Source organism: Cetorhinus maximus, unplaced genomic scaffold (genome assembly GCF_964194155.1).
Source record: "Cetorhinus maximus unplaced genomic scaffold, sCetMax3.hap1.1 HAP1_SCAFFOLD_1452, whole genome shotgun sequence".
In the NCBI taxonomy this organism is placed as follows: domain Eukaryota; kingdom Metazoa; phylum Chordata; class Chondrichthyes; order Lamniformes; family Cetorhinidae; genus Cetorhinus; species Cetorhinus maximus.
This window is the reverse complement of record NW_027597393.1, coordinates 44,345-66,039: the sequence shown is the minus strand read 5'-3', so window position 1 is coordinate 66,039 and position 21,695 is coordinate 44,345. Positions and strand designations below refer to the sequence as shown.

At 43.4% G+C, this 21,695-nt stretch overlaps 1 protein-coding gene across 1 annotated transcript in view; it reads left to right on the top strand.

The window, feature by feature from the left end:
- LOC144676250 (transmembrane protein 87B) overlaps positions 1 to 21,695 on the top strand; it is a 50,742-nt gene that overhangs the window by 9,172 nt on the left and 19,875 nt on the right. The window contains exons 6-11 of the mRNA XM_078536724.1: positions 1,856 to 1,964; positions 2,771 to 2,832; positions 10,287 to 10,470; positions 10,957 to 11,056; positions 11,931 to 12,024; positions 16,896 to 16,969. Of these exons, the coding sequence (XP_078392850.1) occupies positions 2,782 to 2,832; positions 10,287 to 10,470; positions 10,957 to 11,056; positions 11,931 to 12,024; positions 16,896 to 16,969 (503 nt within the window). The 5' untranslated portion in view covers positions 1,856 to 1,964; positions 2,771 to 2,781. The remainder of the gene's footprint in view (positions 1 to 1,855; positions 1,965 to 2,770; positions 2,833 to 10,286; positions 10,471 to 10,956; positions 11,057 to 11,930; positions 12,025 to 16,895; positions 16,970 to 21,695) is intronic.

Genomic DNA, 21,695 nt, shown 5'->3' with positions numbered 1-21,695 from the left:
GCTTCTTTGACAGCACCTTCCAAACCTGACCTTTAGAAAGGCAGCAGACACATGGGAACACTGTGAATCTCCATCCAATTCCCACACCATCCTGACTTGGAACTCTATTGCCATTCCTTCACTGTCGTTGGATCAAAATCCTGGAACTCCTTTCCTAACAGCACTGTGAGTGTGTACCCACCCAACATGGGCCTTAGCTGTTCAAGGTGGCTCACCACCTTCTAAAAGGCATTTAGGGATGGGCAATCAATGCTGGCCTAGCCAGTGATGCACAAATCTTGTAAACGAATAAATAATTTTAAGAAGTGCATAAAGAAACTATTTTCACTGGGTGCGGAGTCTTGGCCTAGTGGGCATAGTATAAAAATTAAAACTAGGCCTTTAAGGAATGAAGTTAGGAAACACTTGCGCAAATAGTGGAAGAAGTTATACTTCTCTCTTACAGACAGTAATGTTATATCAGTTAATTTTAAATCTGGATCAATAGATTTTTGTTAACTAAAGATTTTGAGGAAGATGGAGCAAACGCAGGCACCAGGGGTCAGTTGTTTTTGGTGAGGGCTCCTCTTGAGATTTTCTTGAGGGTTATTACTTGGTTTTCAAGGGCTCTTTATTGATTCTCACTAACTCCTTTATTAGGTGAGGCAGTCAGTGATCAGCCCCCCCATTCCCACCTTGTGGCCTCTCGAGGGTCCTCCCACCCTTTGCAACCTTTCAGCCCCCACCCCCTCTTCTCACAGTCTCTTTCTCTCCCCACCCCCCCTTTTGCGACCCTACAATTCTCTGTATTAAATTCCACCTGCCACTTCTCCATTCTTCTAGCCTATCTATGTCCTGATGCAGCCCATTGGTGCCTGCCACACCTCCAGGAGAAGGGAGAAGCAGAGAGATTTAGGGAACTAATTTCGGAATTTAGAGCTTGGGGCAACTGGAGACACTGCTGCTGCTGCTGGTGGAGCAATTAAAATCAGAATGTGCAAGGGGCCAGAGTTGGCGGATGGGGAGCACAAAGATCTCTGAAGGTTGTGGTGAGAAAGTCGATGTACAGAATATTAACTGCATTGCCTTTATCCACTGTTTGTTACCTCATCAGAAAATGCAGTCAAGTAAGTTGAGCATAATTTTCCCATAAACATGTGCTGGTTCCTCTTTATTAGCTCATACCTGTCCAAATGGCTGTTCATTTTCTGCTGGATTATTGATGTTGCAAAAGATTGAGACAGGGGAGGGTACCTCAGTTTGTATGTAACTGCTGTACCTAGCTGTGGGAGGGGGTCTTGGTACCAATGCCTGGAATGGAAAGTATTCCATTTCCCCATCAAGTAATGTACGTAGAGTTGTTCCATGCTGTGCCACGATGCTGAGAAGGTACATGTCCACAGATGAGGTGAAAAGTTTTCAGCCTTGCTGTAATATCTCGGGATGATGGTGAAGAGAGGAACAATATTCAGTGGGTCACCTAGACTGCACTTGTACATTATCCCTTGCCATTTGACGATAGTGAACAGTTGGGGGGTGTGCACATTCTCGCCCAATATAAGAAGCTGAAAAGGAGTGCTAATTTTAACAGGAATGGAATAAATTGCATTGTTACTGCATGCACACATTTACAGATTTGATGGAAGTATCCTGTTCCCCCATCCTGAGGTCCAGTTTATTGTCTAGTATCAGTATTCTATAATGCATCGGTCTAGCTTGTGGGCAACATTGACTCATTTTGATTTTTGTCTTATTGAAGAGGATTTCTCGATGTTGTAAATGTTGGCTGACTGAATTTATTAATTAGGTAAGTTATATATTTTTTTAAAAACCTGCCGATGTGTGTTAAATTGTTTCCCGTTGACATGTTTTGCAGGGTTCGGTGGTACAGACCTGGGAGGACGCACCATACATTTTCATCATTGAGGTCCGAGACACGGGGCCAAAGGCTGTCTCCCCTAAAGACAGAAATTGGAATTTAATCTGTAGGTTTTCAATATGGCAGTTAAATAATGCACTAATCCCTGAGTTCAGCCAAGACCAAGGCAGCAAAGAGCTCCCAATGGACTGGGCTGTGCCAGAGGAAATCAATTTGATATCAGTTCTGTACTGGCTCCACCCAAAACCATTGCAGGTGGTCGTGCGAATCCTGTTGCAGCCGAGAAGCAGTGGAGCTAAGAACTGAGGAAAGCACATTGGAACATGAGCACCAGTCTTTGATACTCGATTAGTATTGATCAGCTATGGGAGATTGATCTGCAAAACCTTTGGGGGGGTGATGGGCCAAGGCCTAGAGTGCAGGAACCCATGGGAGCTTGATAAAAGTGGGAGGGTAGACTAGATAACATGGGAAGTGATGGTAAGGTAATTCCAAGCTTTATTATATTGGTTCAAAAGCAAAATACTGCCGCTGCTAGCAATCTTAAAATAAAAAATGCAAAATGCTGGAAATACTCAGTAGGGGTCTCGGCATCTGTAGAGAATCAGAGTTGACGTTTCAGATTGATGACCTTTCAATTTTTATTCTGCTCAAATGTTGTAGGGAAGTAGGGGCATGTAATGTGCTTTGACATCCTACTAGAGATCCCATGTGTTCACAGTTATTGCGCATGCTGTGATTTGCTGCCTAGTGTAATAATTTGTGTGAAAATCCCCAGAGCCTGTGAGCATGCTGGTGTCCAACTGGTGAAAGGTCACTTGCCCTCAGTGTAACTTGTGCATGTTAAATAGGCCTGTCCACACTTGCAGCTGCTGAACTGATTGCCATCCTGTGCTCTGTCTCTCTTTGCAGTAGAAGTGGAAATGTTGGGACCCTATGGATACATTTCTGCCACAGATTGGCCACTAATGATCGTAAGTATTGTATTAATCTTGAAGGCAGCAATTTGCTAATAAATCTGATTCTTTCAACCGGTGGCTCTATCTAGTTAACATCTGTGGGCCAATGTGTTGAGAATCCTCAAAGCTGAACTGCTTTGATTAATTAAAAGATGCACATGCACAAAACAAGTCCGCTACATATTTCCACATGAGCAGGCAGGTTTAATCTTATGTCTTTGGAAACCTACAGTTTTTACCCAGTTTTCAATTTTCACAATTATTGAGAGTACCCCAGTGAAGTGAACAAGCCTATTCTAAGGTTACCACAAGTCATGCCTTCTCAGGATTATGTTTTATCTGTCATTGTAAAGGGAATTGGGGGAGTTGGTGGCAGGGTGTGGTTGGAGGAGGGAACTATGTTTAGCCAAGGTTTTCCCATATGGAGCTGATCCAAGAAGGGATGGCCTGAGGAAGAAATGATTCAGGGTGCCTTGTGGTCAGCAATCAGCCATCACTAGCAAAGCAATTTTATCACCACCATCAGTCCTGTATTTACTGTATTCAAATGGTGGAAAAATTGACTTTGAAATGCATATTTTTAACTTTGCTTGCAGCATACTGTCAGCAAAAACCTGTTCATCATGAAAGCAGGTCTTGACATGCATTGAAAGTGCATTATGTACGTTCTACAGTCTGTTAAACAACCTAATAATTAGCAATTGAACTTCTTTAACTGTTTCCTTCCTTAACACAACTAGGGGACATAAGTATAAGATAAATACAAATAAATCCCATAAGGAATTCAGGAGAAACTTCATTCCTAAGAGCGGTGGGAATGTGGCACTTGCTACCTCCCTAGCAGTTTTGTTTTGTTGTTGTCCTTGTCATGGGATGTGGATGCCACTGGAAAGGCCAACATTTGCCCTTGAACAGAGTGGCTTGCCATGCCATTCGGAGGGGGTTAAGATTCAACCACATTGTTGTGGGCCTGGAATCACATGAAGGCAAGGATGGCAGATTTCCTTCCCTAGAGAGCAGAGTGAACCAGATAGGATTTTATGACAATCTACAATGGTTTCATGGTCACCATTACTCAGACTTTTCAATTCCAGATTATAATTGAACTCAAATTCCATCAGCTGCTGTGGTATGATTTGAACCCTTGTCCCCAGAATATTAGCCCAGGCTTCTGGATTAGTATTCTGGTGACATTACCAATGCACCACTGTCTCCACGATGAGGTCTGTAGCATAGATGCATTTAAGGGGAAGCTGGATAAGCACTTGTGGGGGAGTGGAATGGAAGGGGTTAATTTAAACAATGCTAATTTCTCCTCTCGCCACCTGTCCATAAACAAAACTGTTTTGATTTATTTCCCTCTTTATAAGTGGTGGCGTTTTCCCAAACCCTCAGTTTGTTTTTGTAATCTAATTTTCTATTAATAACCCTGCAGCAAACTCGAGATAGGATGAACTCAGATGGTTAGTTTATTTGCACATACTCAAAATGCAGGAGGAGAGCTCGCATGTCGTCTCCACACTCAGACAATAAAGAGAGGGATAGAGAAAAGAAGGATTTACAGTACAGAGACCACAGAGTAAACAAATATTGGTTCACGTAGTTTCCAGAGTCCAGAATCAAAGTCCAATGAGGCATTCCTTCAGGGCGGTCGACAGGCTGAAAACCGATGCTGTATAATTCATTTTTCTGGCGGTGTTGACTTCACCTAATGAGATAGGCAGGCAGAGATGAATCATTCTTGTAGGTGATAGCACAGAACACCCAGCAGAAGCATTGTAGATGAGGCCAGGTGTCCAACCTGAGTAAAGCTCCTTTCTGTGTGTGGCTGCTAGTCAGATGTTAAAGAGCAGACTGAGTAATGCAGCTCAGCAAAGCATTATTAACTTGTTCAATAAGCCAGAGGCTTAGGTCACGTGACATTACCTCTCCACAAGGCCTTCAACAAAGGAAGTTTATCCAGTATTTGGAATTCGGCTTGGTCTTCAGGACTGCTAAACTTCCCTGCCATTATAGGTTGAAAGGTGGAACGGAGGAGATTAAGGGGTGACTTAATGAGGTGTACAAAATTATGAGGGGCCTAGATAGGGTAGACAGGAAAGACCTGTCTCCTCTAGCTGAGGGTTCAATTACCAGGGAGCATAGATTTAAGGTGATTGGTAGAAGAATTAGAGGGGACATGAGGAAAAACTTTTTCACCCAAAGAGTGGTGGGCGCCTAGAATTTACTGTATAAAAAATCAAAGTTTAAGGAGAGGGTAAGAATGCAGGTTAGTGATGAGGCTGATTGTTACCAAAAAGTGAAAAGAAGGGACAAAGTTTGTGAACGCCATATTGCACCAAAGAATCATATAAGAGTAGGGAAAATTGACAATAGGGCAAACTCAAAAGCTTTGTATCTGAATGCGTGTAGCATTCGAAATAAAAATAATGAGTTAACAGCGCAAATAGAGGTAAATAGGTATGATTTAGTGGCAATTACTGAGACGTGGTTACAGGGAGAACAGGTTTGGGAGTTGAATATCCAAGGGTACTCAGTGTTTCGGAAGGATAGGCAGGAAGGAAAAGGAGGTGGTGTAGCTTTGTTAATAAAGGAAGAGATCAGTGCTATAGTGAGGAATGCTATAGGCACTGGAGAGCAAGTCATAGAGTCAGTCTAGGTAGAAATAAGAAATAGCAAGGGAAAGAAGTCCCTGGTGGGAGTAATCTATAGGTCCCCAAACAGTAGTTCAGCAGTAGGGCAAAGTATAAACCAGGAAATACTGGGAGTATGTAAAAAAGGCACGACAATAATCGTAGGTGATTTTAAATGCATATAGACTGAACAAATCAAATTGGCAAGGGTAGCCTCGAGGGAGAGTTCATAGAGTGTATTAGAGATTGTTTCTTGGAGCAATATGTTGTGGAATCAACCAGGGAGCAGGCTATTCTGGATTTGGTTTTGTGTAATGAGATGAGATTAATTAATGATCTCATAGTGAAGGATCCTCTGGGGAAGAATGATCATAGCATGCTAGAATTTCAAGTTCGATTTGAGAGCGAGAAACTTGAGTCCCACACTAGTGTTCTGGAGTTAAACAAAGGTAACTACATAAGCATGAGGGCAGATGTGGCCCCAGTGGACTGGGCAGGAAGACTACAAGGTGGGGCAGTTGATGAACAATGGCAGATATTTAAGGAGATATTCAATTCCTGCCAAGTAAAATATATTCCAAAGAGGAAGAAAGATGGTAAGAGGGGGAAAAAGCATCCACGGCTAAGCAAGGAAGTTAAAGATAACATAAAGGCAAAAACTAAGGCATACCAAATTGCAAAGGTCAGTGGCAGGCTGGAAGATTGGGGAACTTTTAAAGATCAACAAAGGGTTACTAAAATAATAAAAAGAGCAAAGGTAACTTATGAAAGAAAACTAGCGCAAAATGTAAAGACTGATAGCAAAAGCTTCTACAAGTATATAAAAGGAAAGAGAGTAGCTAAAGTGAATGTTGGTCCCTTGAAGGATGAAACTGGGAGTTAATAGTGGGGAATGCTAAAATGGCAAAAACGCTTAATATTTTGCCTCAGTTTTCACAGCGGAGGACACTAGTACCACCCCAATAGTAACAGGTAGTGCAGAGGGTATAGAGAAGGAGGAGCTTAGAACAATCACCATCACTAGAGAAAAAGTACTGAGCAAACTATTGGGATTAAAGGGTGACAAGTCTCCAGGACCTGATGGCCTACATCCCAGGGTCTTAAAGGAAGTGGCAGCGGAGATAGTGGATACATTGGCTGTAACATTCCAAAATTCCCTGGATTCTGGAAAGGTTCCAGTGGATTGGAAAATTGCTAATATAACGCCCTTATTCAAAAAGGAGGGGAGGCAGAAAGCAGGAAACTATAGACCAGTTAGTTTAACGTCTGTCATTAGGAAATTGTTGGAATCCATTATTAAGGAAGTAGTAATGGGGCATTTGGAAAATCAAAATGCAATCCATCAGAGTCAGCATGTTTTTATGAAGAGTAAATCGTGTTTGGCTAATTTGCTAGAGTTCTTTGAAGATGTAACAAGCAAAGTGGATAATGGAGATCCTGTAGATGTAGTATATCTAGACTTCCAGAAGGCCTTTGATAAGGTGCTGCACAAAAGATTAATACACAAGATAAGATCTCAGAGAGTTAAGTGTAATATATTAGCTTGGATTGATGATTGGCTAACCAACAGAAAGCAGAGAGTCAGGATAAATGGGTCTTTTTCTGGATGGCAAGCTGTAACTAGTAGGGTGCCACAGGGTTTGGTCCTTGGGCCCCAACTATTTATAATCTATATTAATGACTTGGATTCAGGGATAGAAGGTACTATAGATAAATTTGCAGATGACCCCAAAATAGGTGGGAAAGTAAGTTGCAATGAAGAAATAAGAAATTTACAAATGCATATAGACAGGTTAGGTGAATGGCCAAAATTTGGCAGATAGAGTTTAACGTGGATAAGTGTGAGGTTATCCAATTTGGTCGGAAGAATAAAAAGGTGACTTATTATTTGAATGGAGAGAAACTTCAGAATGCTTCAGTGTAGAGGGATCTGGGTGTCCTGGTGCATGAATTGCTGAAAGCTAGTATGCAGGTACAGCAGGTAATAAGGAAGGCAAATGGAATTTTGGCATTTATTGCTAAAGGAATAAAGTATAAAAATAGGGAAGTGTTGTTGTAACTGTACAAGACATTGGTGAGGCTGCACCTGGAGTACTGTGCACAGTTTTGGTCCCCTTACTTGAGGAAGGATGTAGTTGCACTGGAGGTGGTTCACTAGATTGATTCCAGAGATGCGGGGCTTGTCTTATGAGGAGAGATTGAGCAGTTTAGGCCTATACTCGCTAGAGTTTAGAAGGATGAGAGGAGATCTAATTGAGGTATATAAGATGCTAAAGGGGATAGACAAAGTAGACGTGGAGCGGATGTTTCCCTTTGTGGGGCATTCTAGAACGAGAGTCTAAGGGGTGGTAGATTTAAATCAGAGATGAGGAGCAATTACTTTTCTCAAAGGGTCGTGAATCTGTGGAATTCACTACCCCAGAATGTAGTGGATGCTGGGACACTGAATGAATTTGAGGAGATATAGATTTTTAATTAGTAACGGGTGAAAGATTATGGGGAGAGGGTGGGAAATTGGAGTTGAGGCCGAAATGAGATCAGCCATGATCGTATTGAATGGTGGGGCAGGCTCGAGGGGCTGAATTGCCCACTCCTGCTCCTAGTTCTTATGTAAGTTAGTGGTTGAGGCTGAAATGTTCAACTCACTTAAGAAGTACCTGGATCTGCATCCGAAGCATTGTAACCTGCAAGGCTACAGACCAGGTTCCAGAAAGTGGGATTAAAATGAGCAGCTAGTTTCTCTTTGGCCAGTGCAGACACAATGGGCTGAATGTCCACCCTCTGCACTAACCTTTCTATGGTTCCATGGAATGTTTGCAAGATCATTGTCTTAGAAGATGATCCATCCCCACTTGGCAAGCCTGGGTTAACAATTACAAAAAGCCCTCAGTGTGGCTCCCTTTAAAGTTGGGCTGTGCAGTTCCCAGATGACTGTTAGTAGCTTCTCCGAGATAATGAGATGTGAGATTTCTAAAGCTGCAAAGTGGCTTCTTTTGTCCTGGGGCCACAGACAAAAACTCAGACAAAGCCATCTTAATGGTCTTTGTTCAACCAAAAGGTCTAGCTCAAAGTGAAGAAATAGCGTAAGAATATATTTTTATAAAATATATATTCTAGAGGTTCTATTTCATCACAGTATGCTGATCAGGTGAGATGAAGGCGGCTTGTGTGGAGCACAAACCCTGGCATTGACCCTTGTTTTGAGCAAATTAGGAACAGGGAGAGGCCATTTAGCCCCTTGAGTCTTTTCCACCATTCAATGAGATATAGATCATGGCTGATCTGCAACATAACTCCATATACTGGCCTTTGCCTCATATCTCAATACCTTTGACTAACTATCTATCTCAGATTTAAAACTAACAATCGATCTCGCGTTCATTGCCAGTTGTGGGAGAGAATTCTAAACTTCTACCACCCTATGCATGAGAAGTGTTGCCTAATTTCACTGCTGAAAAGTCTGGTGCTAATTTTTTGACACGCCTGCCTTAGTCCTAGACTCCCCAACCAGCAGAAACCGTTCCTCCCAATCCACCCTATTCCTTCCACTTAATATCTTGAAAACTTTGACCAAATCATCCCTCACCATTTAAATCCAGGTAATATAGCCCTAGTTTGTTTTATCACTCCTTGTAGCTTAACCCTTGGAGGCATCATTCTTGTAAATCTACACTTGAACTTGCTCCAAAGTGAATGTATTCTTAGTGTGATATAAGGAATTGCTCACAGTACTCCAGGTGTGGTCTATTCAGGGCTTTGTAGAACTGAAGTATGACTCTAATCCCCTTGTATTCTATTTCCCTCTGCACTACTTCATGTAGATTTTAATGATCTACAAACTAGGGCTATATTACCTGGATTTAAATGGTGAGGGGTGATTTGGTCAAAGTTTTCAAGATATTAAGTGGAAGGAATAGGGTGGATTGGGAGGAACGGTTTCTGCTGGTTGGGGAGTCTAGGACTAAGGCAGGCGTGTCAAAAAATTAGAACCAGACTTTTCAGCAGTGAAATTAGGAAACACTTCTCATACATGGGGTGGTACAAACTTAGAACTCTCTCCCTCAAGCCTCTTTGGACCTCCCACTTTTTCTTCTCATCCTTTTTAGGTCCAAAGTGCATGACCTCACATTTTCCTAGATTGAAATCCATTTGTCACAGTTTTGCCCATTCACTTAATCTGTGAAAATTGCTTTGTAATTTTATGCTTCCATCTACACTGCTTACAACGTTGTCCATCTTTGTGTCATCTGCAAACTTGGTTTTCTATCTAACGTCTAAGTCATTAATGATTACAGTGCATAGTTGAGGCCCCAACACACATCCTTATCAATTTGGCTCCCTGCCCATTATCCCTAGTCCCCATTGCCTTCGGTTCAGCTAATTTCCTAACCAGGTCAATAACTTTCCCTCAGTTCCTTGCGCTTCAATTTTAGCGAAAAGTCTTTTATGAGGGACTGCATCCAATGCATTCTGGATGTCGAAATAAGTTACATCCATAGACATTCCCCTGTCCAACACTTTAGTCACCTCATCAAAAAATTCAATCAGATTCGTCAGGCATGACCTCCCCATTACAAAGCAATGTTCTGCTCTACAAACTCGGTATAACAGTGGCAGCATGAAGTATTGTTTGTCTGTTACCGACAGTGAAAACAGTGGCAATGAAACACTATCACTTAGCAAAGTACAGTCAGTTCAGTGCATTGCCTCTTCCCCCATTGTGTATCAGTGCCACCTCTGATGTTTACACCATTAACTACCTGTAGTTTTTAATAAGTTCATGTTATAATGGCATGCGGAATCATGCAGTCTCACTTGCTGTTTTTCTTTCTGCAGTTCTACATGGTGATGTGTATCATCTATGTGCTCTACAGTGTTATCTGGCTTTTCCTGTTGGCCTGTCACTGGAAAGATTTGCTCAGGATTCAGTACTGGATTGGTGGGGTCATCCTGCTAGGAATGTTGGAGAAAGCTGTCTTCTACGCAGAATTCCATAGAATCTCTCAGCAGGGTGTATCAGGTAAATGTTGAACCAAGTGAATCTGGCAAGATGTCCACCTTCTTTAAATTTAAATAGAAGCGGATAGAGGCTGGACTTGCAGGTGGTGGGAGGGAATCAGCCATGGCTTCCCAGTCCTGATTGACTGCAGTGTTGTAGGTGTCGGGTGAGGATAGTATTGAGTTTGGCTGCGACCCCTGCACAGCCATAACCTCCTGACATTCGATGTTGAACGTTGCGTGAAGAATTTGGGCAAGCCCCAGAGCAATGCCAGCCCCTGTGCGTCTGTACCCCAGCACCAGTCCCCAGCTACTTGAGGGGCAAGGGGCGCAAAATTACTTCTTAAAAATTTCTCTGGTTTTTAAGCCATCCATATTCCTGCGTTGTCAGAAAAACAATTTAAAATTCCAGTTTATTCATAAATGTATTTCAGGCAATACAGTTTCTTTAAGATCAAGCTACTCAGTTACATATTAAACCCAGTTCTCATTTAACACTCTCTTGCAGTTCATGGGGCAGTGATCTTTGCCGAGCTGCTGTCAGCTGTGAAACGCACCCTCGCTCGAATCCTGTTCATTATCGCTGGGCTTGGCTATGGGATTGTCAGGTAAGTTGTATTGTGTACCTTTTGCTTCTTGAGCTGCTGTGCGGTTGCCTTGCGTATTACAGGTTGCAACTAGTGTGGAACTGAATTTACATGGTCTAGAAAGGCCCCTCTTGCAATTCCCTGTCTGCACCAAATTGCCTGGTCTTGGGTAGGTACCATTAACAACTAAAATTTGGTTTCTACACCCTGTGGCCAAGGAAAGAATGGGAGTGGGAAATCAGCTAGGGTTCCCGGTCCAAATGTTGTGGATGACTCCTGAAAACAGCATGGGCCAAGGGAAGGATCAGATCATGGCTCAGTTGGTAGCCTCTGAATCAGAAGGTTGTGTGTTCAAGACCCACTCCAAATCCTTGAGCACATGATATAAAGTGCATTCCTCAGGGAGAGCTGCATTGTTGAAGGTGCTGATGAGATATTAAACTTAGGCTCTCGTGTCAGCAGATGTTCAAAATCCTCGGGTCACTATTCAAAGAGCAGGGGAGGTGGTCTCTGTACAAAAGCAAAATATTGCGGCTGCTCTGAAATAAAAACAGAAAATACTGGAAATACTCAAGTCAAGGAGCTTCTGTTGTGTGAGAAACGGAGTTAACATTTCAGTCGATGACCTCTTATTGGAACTGGAAAAAGTGTTTGATTTGTGCTTTGGGAAGTCCTCAGGTTGTGAAAGGCGCGATAGAAATGCAAGTTCTTTTCCAATAACCTGTAGATGCTCAATGTCTAGGCTCAAACAGGAAGAGTAGGCTCTAAGGGAAAAGCTAGTTCCCTCAGCCTCTCTCTACCTCCCTGACATAGAGGTGCCCAAAAGCAGCTGAAGTATTTTGTGAAATTGAAAACCATTCTTCCTAACAGAACATTGTTTCCCATTTTTAAACAGACCGCGGCTGGGAACCACTTCAAGTCAAGTAGTTGGCATCGGTCTGCTCTACCTGCTGTTTTCCTCAGTAGAGGGAGTCCTGAGAGTGGCTGTGGTAAGAACATCTATAAAGATATCGAACTAGAATTTTTCGGTGTTGGGGGTGATCAAGAAGGAGGTGGCATGTGTGTGGGGGATGCTTACAGCAAGGTTTACCGACTGTGGTGATTTTTACTTAAACAAGAACTTGTCAAGAGCGAAAACAGCTGGTTTCATATGCCAGTCCTTTGACCAGGGCAAACCTGTAATTAACCCAGCATTCCTGTGTAACCTATGGTAGAAACCGGCAGTGAAACAACTCTGTGGTTCTGGGTTCTGCAGAGGCAGACTGTTGTTACACATGACTAAAGCGGAGACTTTTTGCCCAAGAGTGTTCAATGAGCTATTGAGCTCCTGGCGATGTCTGAGCATCATTCTGAAATAATTGGTGGGTTTGTATCCCAGTCAGTGCTTCAAAGTGGCACTGCTGAATTTTTATGCCCTCTTCTTCGCATGGCCTCCCCACACCTCCCCCCAGGCCTAGCTTTTTCCCTGTCTCTCATCCACCCAGCTCCCCTTATGTTGCCCATTATTCTCTGGCTGTGTAAAATGATCTGCCAGATCTCTGCCAGTATTGGTCTTAAATTGGCCAAAAGGGGTTGCATGTGAATTCTGTGATTTGACCTGTCGGCTGAGGTTTGGCGGTCCAAGTGTGAGGAACTGTGGGCACGAAACCTGTCCCTCTAATGGTGGCACTGTGGCGTTTTAGTCTTTTTAGAAAAATAAATTAATTACTTTCCTTGACAGCTTGGAGGCTAAGTGCAGCACTCTGTGTTGTACTGAGTTATACAGGCTAAGTAAGTGTCATATTTGAAGATTACCATGCTGGGTAAACGTCATTGGGTGCTAGGGGTGATAGTACCACAGGCTGGCAAGGAAGGACATGAGAATGAATCAGCCACAGTACCTACTCCTGACCCTTAATCCTTTCTCCTGAATCCACTGCTCCTTGACTACTAGAAAAATGTGCATTTGTGGATATTGGGCAAAGACGGGACTAGGATTTGCTGTGATGCCTTGTCCTGTCAAATAGTGTGCCAACATTCATTGCAGCTCAGGGGAGGAATGGTGAATTTGGTGAAGTACCGGAGGGCTGCTGGTATACATGGCAACGTACCAGTTACTGCAGTGTGCACTATCGAAAGGATGCACTGCAGCAAGTTATCAAGACTTTGACAGCACCTCCCAAACCTGCAGCTTCCACCACCTAAAAGGATCAGAGCAGCATATACATGGGAGTACCATCACCTCCAAGTTTCACTATCAAGCTTTGGCATACACAGTTTTTGTATGGTCAAAATCCTACAATTCCCTGCCTATCAGCCCATTAGGAGCACCTTCATCACATGACCTGCAGCAGTTCCAAAACAAAAGCCCACCTCCACTTTCTCTATATCACCGCCTCCCCCTGTTGACCCTGCAAAGTCATCCTCACTAACATCTGGGGGCTTGTGCCAAAATTGGGAGAGCTGTCTCACAGACTAGTCAAGCCACAGCTGACATAGTCATACTTATGGAACCATTCCTTCGAGATAATGCCCCAGACTCCTCCATCACCAGCCCTGGGTAACTCCCACTGGCAGGGCAGACCCAACAGAGGTGGGGGCACAGTGGTATACAGTCAGGAGGGAGTTGCCTGGGAGCCCTCAAAATCGCCTCTGGACCCCATGACGCCTCATGGCATCGGGTCAAATGTGGGCAAGGGATCCTCTTGCTGGTTACCATGTACTGCCCCACCCCCAGCCCCCTTAGCTGATTAATCAGTGCTCCTTCATGTTGGATACCATTTAGAGGAAGCACTAAGGGTGGCAAGGGCTCAGAATGTACTCTGGGTGGAGGGCTTCAATGTCCATCACCAAGAGTGGCTCGGTAGCACCACTACTGACCAAGCTGCCCGAGTCCTAAAGGACATAGCTGCTAGACTGGGTCTGTGGCAGGTAGTGAGGGAACCAACAAGAGGGAAAACATACTTGACCTTGCCCTCTCAATCTGCCTGTCACAGATGAATCTGTCAATGACAGTACTGGTAGGAGTAACCATTGCACAGTCCTTCTGAAGATGAAGTTCCGTTTTCACATACCACCATGCTAAATGGGATAGATTTTGAACAGATCTAGCGACTCAAGGCTGGGCATCCATGAGGCGCTGTGGGCCATCAGCAGCTGCAGAATTGTACTCAACCATAACCTGTAATCTCATGGCCCAGCATATCCCCCACTCTACCATTACCATCAAGTCAGGAGATCAACCCTGGTTCAATGAAGAGTGCTGGAGGGCATGCCAGGAGCAGCACCAGGCTTACCTAAAAATGAGGTGTCAACCTGGAGAAGCTACAACACAGGACTACTTGCGTACTAAACGTGCTAAGCAGCAAGTGATAGAGCTAAGCAATTCCACGACCAACAGATCAGACCAAAGCTCTGCAGTCCTGCCACGTCCAGTAGTGAATGGTAGAGCGCAGTTAAACAACTCATTGAAGGAGGCCCCACAAATATGCCCATCCTCAATGATGGAGGAGCCCAGCACATCAGTGCAAAAGGATAAGGCTGAAGAATTTGCAACAACCTTCAGCCAGAAGTGCCGAATGGCTCCTACTGAGGTCACCGCATCAGAGATGCCAGTCTTCAGCCAATTCAATTCACTCCACGTGATATCAAGAAACAACTGAAGGCACTGGATTCTGCAAAGGCCCTGACAATATTCCGGCAATAGTGCTGAAGACTTGTCCTCCTGAACTTGCCATGCCCCTAGCCAAGCTATTCCAGTACAGCTACAACACTGGCACATACCCAGCTATGCCCAGGTGTGTCCTGTACGCACTAAAGCAGGACAGATCCAACCCGGCCAGTTACTGCCCCATCAGTCTACTTTCCATCACCAGCAGAGGGATGGATGACCTCATCAACAATGCTATCAAGCAGCACTTGTTTAGCAATAACCTGCTCACTGATGTTCAGTTTGGGTTCCACCAGGGCCACTCAGCCCCTGACCTTATTATAGCCTTGGTTCAAACATGGACAGAAGAGCTGAACTCCAGAAGTGCGGTGAGAATGACTGCCCTTGACATCAAGGCAGCATTTGACTGAGTTTGGTATCAAGGAGCCCTAGCAAAACTGAAGTCAATGGGGATTAGGGGTGGGGGGGAGACTCTGCTGGCTGGAGTCATACCCAACACAAAAGATGATGGTTGTGGTTGTTCGAAGTCAATCATCTCTGCTCCAGGACATCACTGCAGGAGTTCCTCAGGGTAGTGTCCTCGGCCCAACCACCTTCAGCTGCTTCATCAATGACCTTCCTTCCATAAGGTCAGAAGTGGGGATGTTCACTGATAATTGCACACGTTCATCACCATCCATTTGCGACTCCTCAGATACTGAAGCAGTCCATGTCCAAATGCAGAAAGACCTGGACAATATCCAGGCTTGGGCTGACAAGTAACATTCATGCCGTACCAGGACAGGCATTGACCATCTCCAACAAGAGAGAATCTAACCATCACCCCTTGGCATTCAATGGCATTGCCACCACTGAATCCTCCACTGTCAATAACCTGGGGGTTACCACTGACCAGGAACTGAACTTAACTAGCCATATAAATAAAATGGCTACAAGAGCAGGTCAGAGGCTGGGAATCCGGTGGTGAATAACTCACTTCCTGACTCCCCTAAGACTGCCTGCCATCTACAAGGCACAAGTCAGGAGTGTGATGGAATACTCCCCATTTTTCCTGGATGAGTGCAGCTCCCACAACACTGAAGAAGCTTGACACCATCCAGGGCAAAGCCCGCTTGATTGGCACCCCTTCCACCAACATTCAGTGCCTCCACAGTAGCAGCAGTGTCTGTCATCTACAAAATGCACTGCAGAAACTCACCAAGGCTCCTTCGACAGCACCTTCCAAACCCACGATCGCCGCCATCTAGAAGGACAAGGGCAGCAGACACACGGGAACGCCACCACCTGCAAATTCCCCAAGTCACTCACCATCCTGACTTGGAAAAATATCAGCCGTTCCTTCACTGTCGCTGGGTCAAAATCCTGGAACTCCCTCCCTAACAGCGCCGTGGGTGTACCTACAGCACATGGACTGCAGCGGTTCGAGAAGGCATCTCACCACCACCTTCTCAAGGGCAACTAGAGATGGGCAATAACTGCTGTCCTAGCCAGCAAAGCCCACATCCCATGAATACATTTTTTAAAACTTGGGTTGGGAAATAAATGCTGGTTTTGCCAACAATACCCACATTTAATGATTTTTTTTCTTTAAATGCCACCAATCAAGTTGTGGTTTGCTGTGGAGGAGGGAGGAAAATTTGTCGAGGTGGATGATGCTGCTTTTTATTGCGATGTACAAGCCCAGATAAATGTTTTTCTGATGCAGTTCATCCACCTCTGAATATCAAGATTGATAATGATAATTGGGGCAAGTGATCGATTTGTATCATTCCATGGAAAATTGCAAAATCTGGACATCAAACTCCACTGTGGTATGTGTGGAAATTCCGGGATTTTGTGCAGCGCTAAATAATTTGTCCTGGTTACAGTGCAGTTAGAAACCTGCCACTACCAAAAAATTGATGCACTGTACCCCAGAAGTTAATCTAATCAGGGGTATGCTAGCTCATCTGTGCCAGTTACCCTGTGCCAGTGTCTCAGACAAGTGCTCAGGTCCACTTTGCTGCTGATGCAGTGAGAGTCTGGAGATTGGTCTGCAGTATCTGGCACCCTGACAGGTATACGGCGAGCGCCCCTATTGGTGTGTGGTAGTGCACTGTTGCTCCCTTGGGCAGGAGGAAGACTGCTAACTCCTTGTTTCAGGTATACAATATAGAATTCCTCGAGGTTACTGTACTAGTTATGTTAACTAACATTGATGTCCCTCTTTAGGAGCATTCTACAGCAGCCATGACCATCTGTGAGATTTCTCTTGCATTAATAGACTCCTGTATTGTGTGGTGGATATCCTTTTTTTGCCCCCATCTCCTGTGTTGTCATTTGTTTGGAGTTATTCAACCATATTCACAACATGGTTTATACACTGCATGGTGACTGGTGAGAATCTGTCCATTAAACCAGTGTCTAAATATGCACAGCCTGATCTTCTTGCCTGATGCTGGCTGGAAGTGGCATCCCTGTTGGATTGTAGAAAGCACCACAACGCACAGTGTTTAGATTTCCAAACAACATTCAACAAAGCTTCACCTGAAAGGCTTATATTTAATTTCAAATCTGTGGGGATTCAGGGTGAATCTTGAAAATAGATTAGAGATTAGCAGAAGGACAGAAGACAATGGATACTTGATGAAGGAGTTGTCAGTATTGGCAGAAAGGAAGGGAGTGCTGCACAGGGATCACCGTTTCTAATTTCCAGCAGTGACATCCACTCAAAAACTCTAAGCGAATTGGTGAATTTTGTTGCTACTAAATGAAGAAGCTCAGTTGAATCTGAACTGACTTCTTGGGAGATAGAAAACAAATTGAATAAGTGGACAGAATAGTAGATGGAATATAATCACTAATTATAAAGTGGAAAGCGCACAAAAAGTAAAATGGGTGATATACTCCATGGATAGTCTTCGAATAGCCAGGGTTGAAGCTAAAAGAGAGCTTGGCCACCTCAACTGAACCTGTCCAATCATTGCAGAGCAGCAGTCAACAGAATGCTAAGTTTTATTGCATCGAATTTACAACACAGAACGTTCGACAGAACTGGTCTGTACTGGTGCTTATGTCCCACTTGAGCTGCTTCCCCCCCCTACTTCCTCTAAACCTATCAGCATTTACTCCAACTATATGTGGTAGTAAGTTGCACATTTTAACCACTGTCTGGAAAGGAAGTTGAAAACAGCCCAAAATGTCACATTTAAGTAGAAGGAACTGAATGCACTTCTTTCATTCAAATGATAGAGGCAGTAGATCTTTGGCAGGTTTGGTGGGGAGGGAATGCGAGATCGTTAAAGGACATGATTGAGGTAAATCCAGAAGAGAATAAGAAAAGGCAACATTGGCTGAAACTAATAACAGCAGGAAACACTTTGATTCAACTTCCAGTAGAGTAATGAGGACAAATGTTGGAATCATTTAAAGATGCTGCACTTGGAAGAGTGTAGAATCTGTTTAGATGGATGAAACTTTTTTTGTGGGCATACCTACTTTGAGATCATGTGAATTACTGCTGTCATTGTAACCACCAACGATGGGCATCTGACCATTAATGAGGCAGCTCAAAAAAAGACTAACACAGCTTTAAAAGTACAAAATCCTGTGACTCTACTGCAGGTTGTTCTCTTCATATTGGAACAACACGGTAACCTCAACATAAGATTATACTTTACTGAATCCTTAATGACAACACTAGAGTACTTAACAGATTGAGGCTGCAGTGAAATACTGAGCTCGCGTTGTGATCTGAATGGCTTTGTGTGCTAGTGCACTGTATGTGATGCTTTTATCTCCCACTCTTGTGTATTCTCTCTGTCTTTCTGTTTCTTAGAATCAGGATGATGTAGTGCTGCTGGCTGCCATCCCTCTTGCTATATTTGACTCTTCACTCTGCTGGTGGATATCCTGTTGCTGTCATGCTTAGCTAGTCACGTTGAGTCTGCTAGAGAAAAAAAGAAATTTATCTTTGGCTTCATTCCAAGAACTAACCCTTCTCTGCCTGAAGCCATTGGAAATTTCAAGATCCCCAAAATACCTTCAATCATTAAAGATTTATCTTCTGTCTAATGGCAAACCTGTTAGTAAAAAGCCAAGTTCAAACATCTGTTTAGATTCAATCTTCAGGCAGGTATTGGGTTTTATGTCAAACCCTGACTTTTCCCTCCCTGCTATCAAAGATTATAAAGGGTGTTATAGAAAGGGCCATACATTAATGTACAATTCAAGTTAGTGGCTGTTTCACCCAACAAAACTTGAATTCCCTTCGTTTTGTTGGCCTTCCAAGGACTCATACTGTAACTTTGCAGTCAGAAGCAGTTCCCCACTGAATTGTGACAAGCCATTGCAGATAAATGTGGTGCTTCAATCACTTTACTCATTGGACTGGTCTATAATGGAGGCTTCAAGGCATGGCTGTTGGCTGCCAGACTGAAAGAGTGAGGTGCTTGCTTTAGTAAAGCTACTGAGAGGGAAGAAGTTAATTCTGCACTGCCCGTTCAGCTTTGTCTCTGCTTGCTTTACAGTGCTGTGATTACAAATTCCCTCCCTGATCCCAATCCTGGTTCATTCAAATACTCTTCAAAAGAAGATTAGATATAAGCACTGAAATGGTGGTAGATGATCCATCATATATAGAAATTATCCCAATTCAGAGTACGAAACTCAAAGCAGCCCAAGCTTATCATTAACAGTTTATGTGCTGTTTGCTATTAAGACACTTCTTCAAAATGTAGTTTCTCTGCATTGGTGAAAATACAAAGTCTCAATCTTGACTGCCCTGGGGTCAGGACAGATAACTAGGAGAGGCTAGGCAGTTCCTCAGAGACTCAAGTGGGAGGAAGAGATCCCCTGGGAAATGTCCCACGCCTTTGGGTTGCAAAGAGGCCATTTTGTTCAACCCCTTGAGCAAAATAATGTGCTGGTGGGGGGAGAGGCAGACTATTTTTAAAGCATGAGTTATGCTTTTGTATAAACACTCGTATTGCAATTGAAAGCTACTTAGTCACTAATTTTATAGATTGCTGACTCCATCAATATATCTAGAATTTCACACTGAATTGCAGACTTCTGCTACTTCAAGGAATTCTTCATGAACAAGTTTAAGATTACTTAATTTTCAAGTCCCCACTTCACCCCACCTCACCTCCCAAAATTGTAAATAAAAGTATTTTGTGTCACCTTCTTCATCCTGTTTTCAAGACTCAATGTTGACCTGTCGCCTTTCTGCACTTTATTTCACTTTCTTTGCCCTCCTCTTCTACAGCTGTATCATGAGCATTAAGTGAGGTCGGGGCATTAGGAGCCAAGGCTGAGTGCAGAACTGTAGCAGTATCTAACACAAAAAAAGGTGGCTGTCCCTATAAGATCAGTCATCACCATAAATGACAGACAGAGTTTTTGGGACCTAGTCCATGTTTGCTGACAGATTAATATAGCGAGAGCTCCTCTCAACAGCATTCCTAATGGGAATGCAAATGGTTCTTACATGAACAGCAGCCAGAGTCAAGTAACCAGTGTTTGGATAGCAACAGCATAGAGGAAACTGAGCTGAAGGGAAGAGGGCAGGATGAATGCTTTGTGGATGTGGAAGGGAATGTATCACTTTACATTGGATGGAAGGGGGAATAGAGGAAAGGGGCAGCAATGACTTTTGGAGCAGAGTAGAGGAGAGTGACATTATTAACTCTGGGCAGGGGAGAGGAGAGTGCCAGTGTTAGCTTTGGATGGGATGAAATGGGAGTGTCAGTATTAACTTTAGGCAGGGGGGAGGAGAGTGGCAGTATTTGGTGTTGGGGCTATTATTTTTCTTGCAAATACTTCAGACCAATAGTAGCTTAGTTCTTAATATCCCTTTCAGTTGCATACAGCAAGCTTAAGTGATACTTGCACATTAAAGTATCCAATGGTCTAAGTGACCACTTTCAATGTACCCATCCTATGATAAGTTTGATATTTGAACTGTATTGTGAAATGTTTCTAGCAAAAATATGGACTTACAAAGGGCCTACTATACATTAATGCTTATAATACCGGGTTCTTTGCTGAAGGATGGCTCTCCACATAATACAGGGAAGCCTGGGTAAAAGTGTGCATGATTTGAGTTGACATCAACTCAACTGTTGACCTCATTTACTGTTCTGAAACCATGAAGCAAGGTTTATGAGATGCTGGTGTTATAGGAGCAGGTCTTTTTGCCCATTATCTATCCCAGCACCAGTTTCCTCCACCAAATCTATCTACTGTAACACTGCTCCTTTTTTCCCTGTGTCTTTAAAGATTTTCTTCAATTTACCCATTCTCTCTTAAATGTTGTGATTTATTTAACTTCACTTATGAACATATGAAATAGGAGCAGAAGTAGGCCATTCGGCTCCTCGAGCCTACTCCACCATTCGTTAAGATCATGGCTGATCTGTTTTTGTTTCGAATTCCACATTTCCATCTACCCCAGATAACCTTAGATTCAAATATTCAATGACCCCGCCTCCACTGCCTTCTGAGGCAGTGTGTTCCAAAGTCGCACAACCCTCAGAAACAATTTCTCCTCATCTCTGCCCTAAAAGGGCAAGCTCCTAATTTTAAAACAGTGCCCCCTAGTTCTGGACTCACCCACAAGAGGAAACATCCTTTCCACATCCACCTTGTCAGTACCGTTCAGCATCTGATATACTTCAATCAAGTCACCCTTCACTCTTCTAAACTCCAGTGGAAACAAGCCCAGCCTATCTAACCTTTCCTCATAAGACAGCTCGCTCATTCTAAATATCAATCTAGTAAACCTCTCTGATTTGCCTCCAGTGTATTTACATCCTTCCTTAAATAAGGAGACCAAAACTGCACACACTATTTGAGATGTGGTCTCACCAATGCTCAGTATAACTGAAGCATAACATCCTGACTTTTATGTTCAACTCTTCTCATTATAAAAGATAACATTCCATTAGCCTTGTTAATTACTTGCTGTACCTGCATACTAATTTTTTGTGACCGAGGCACTAGAACACCCTCTGCACCTTAGAATTCTGC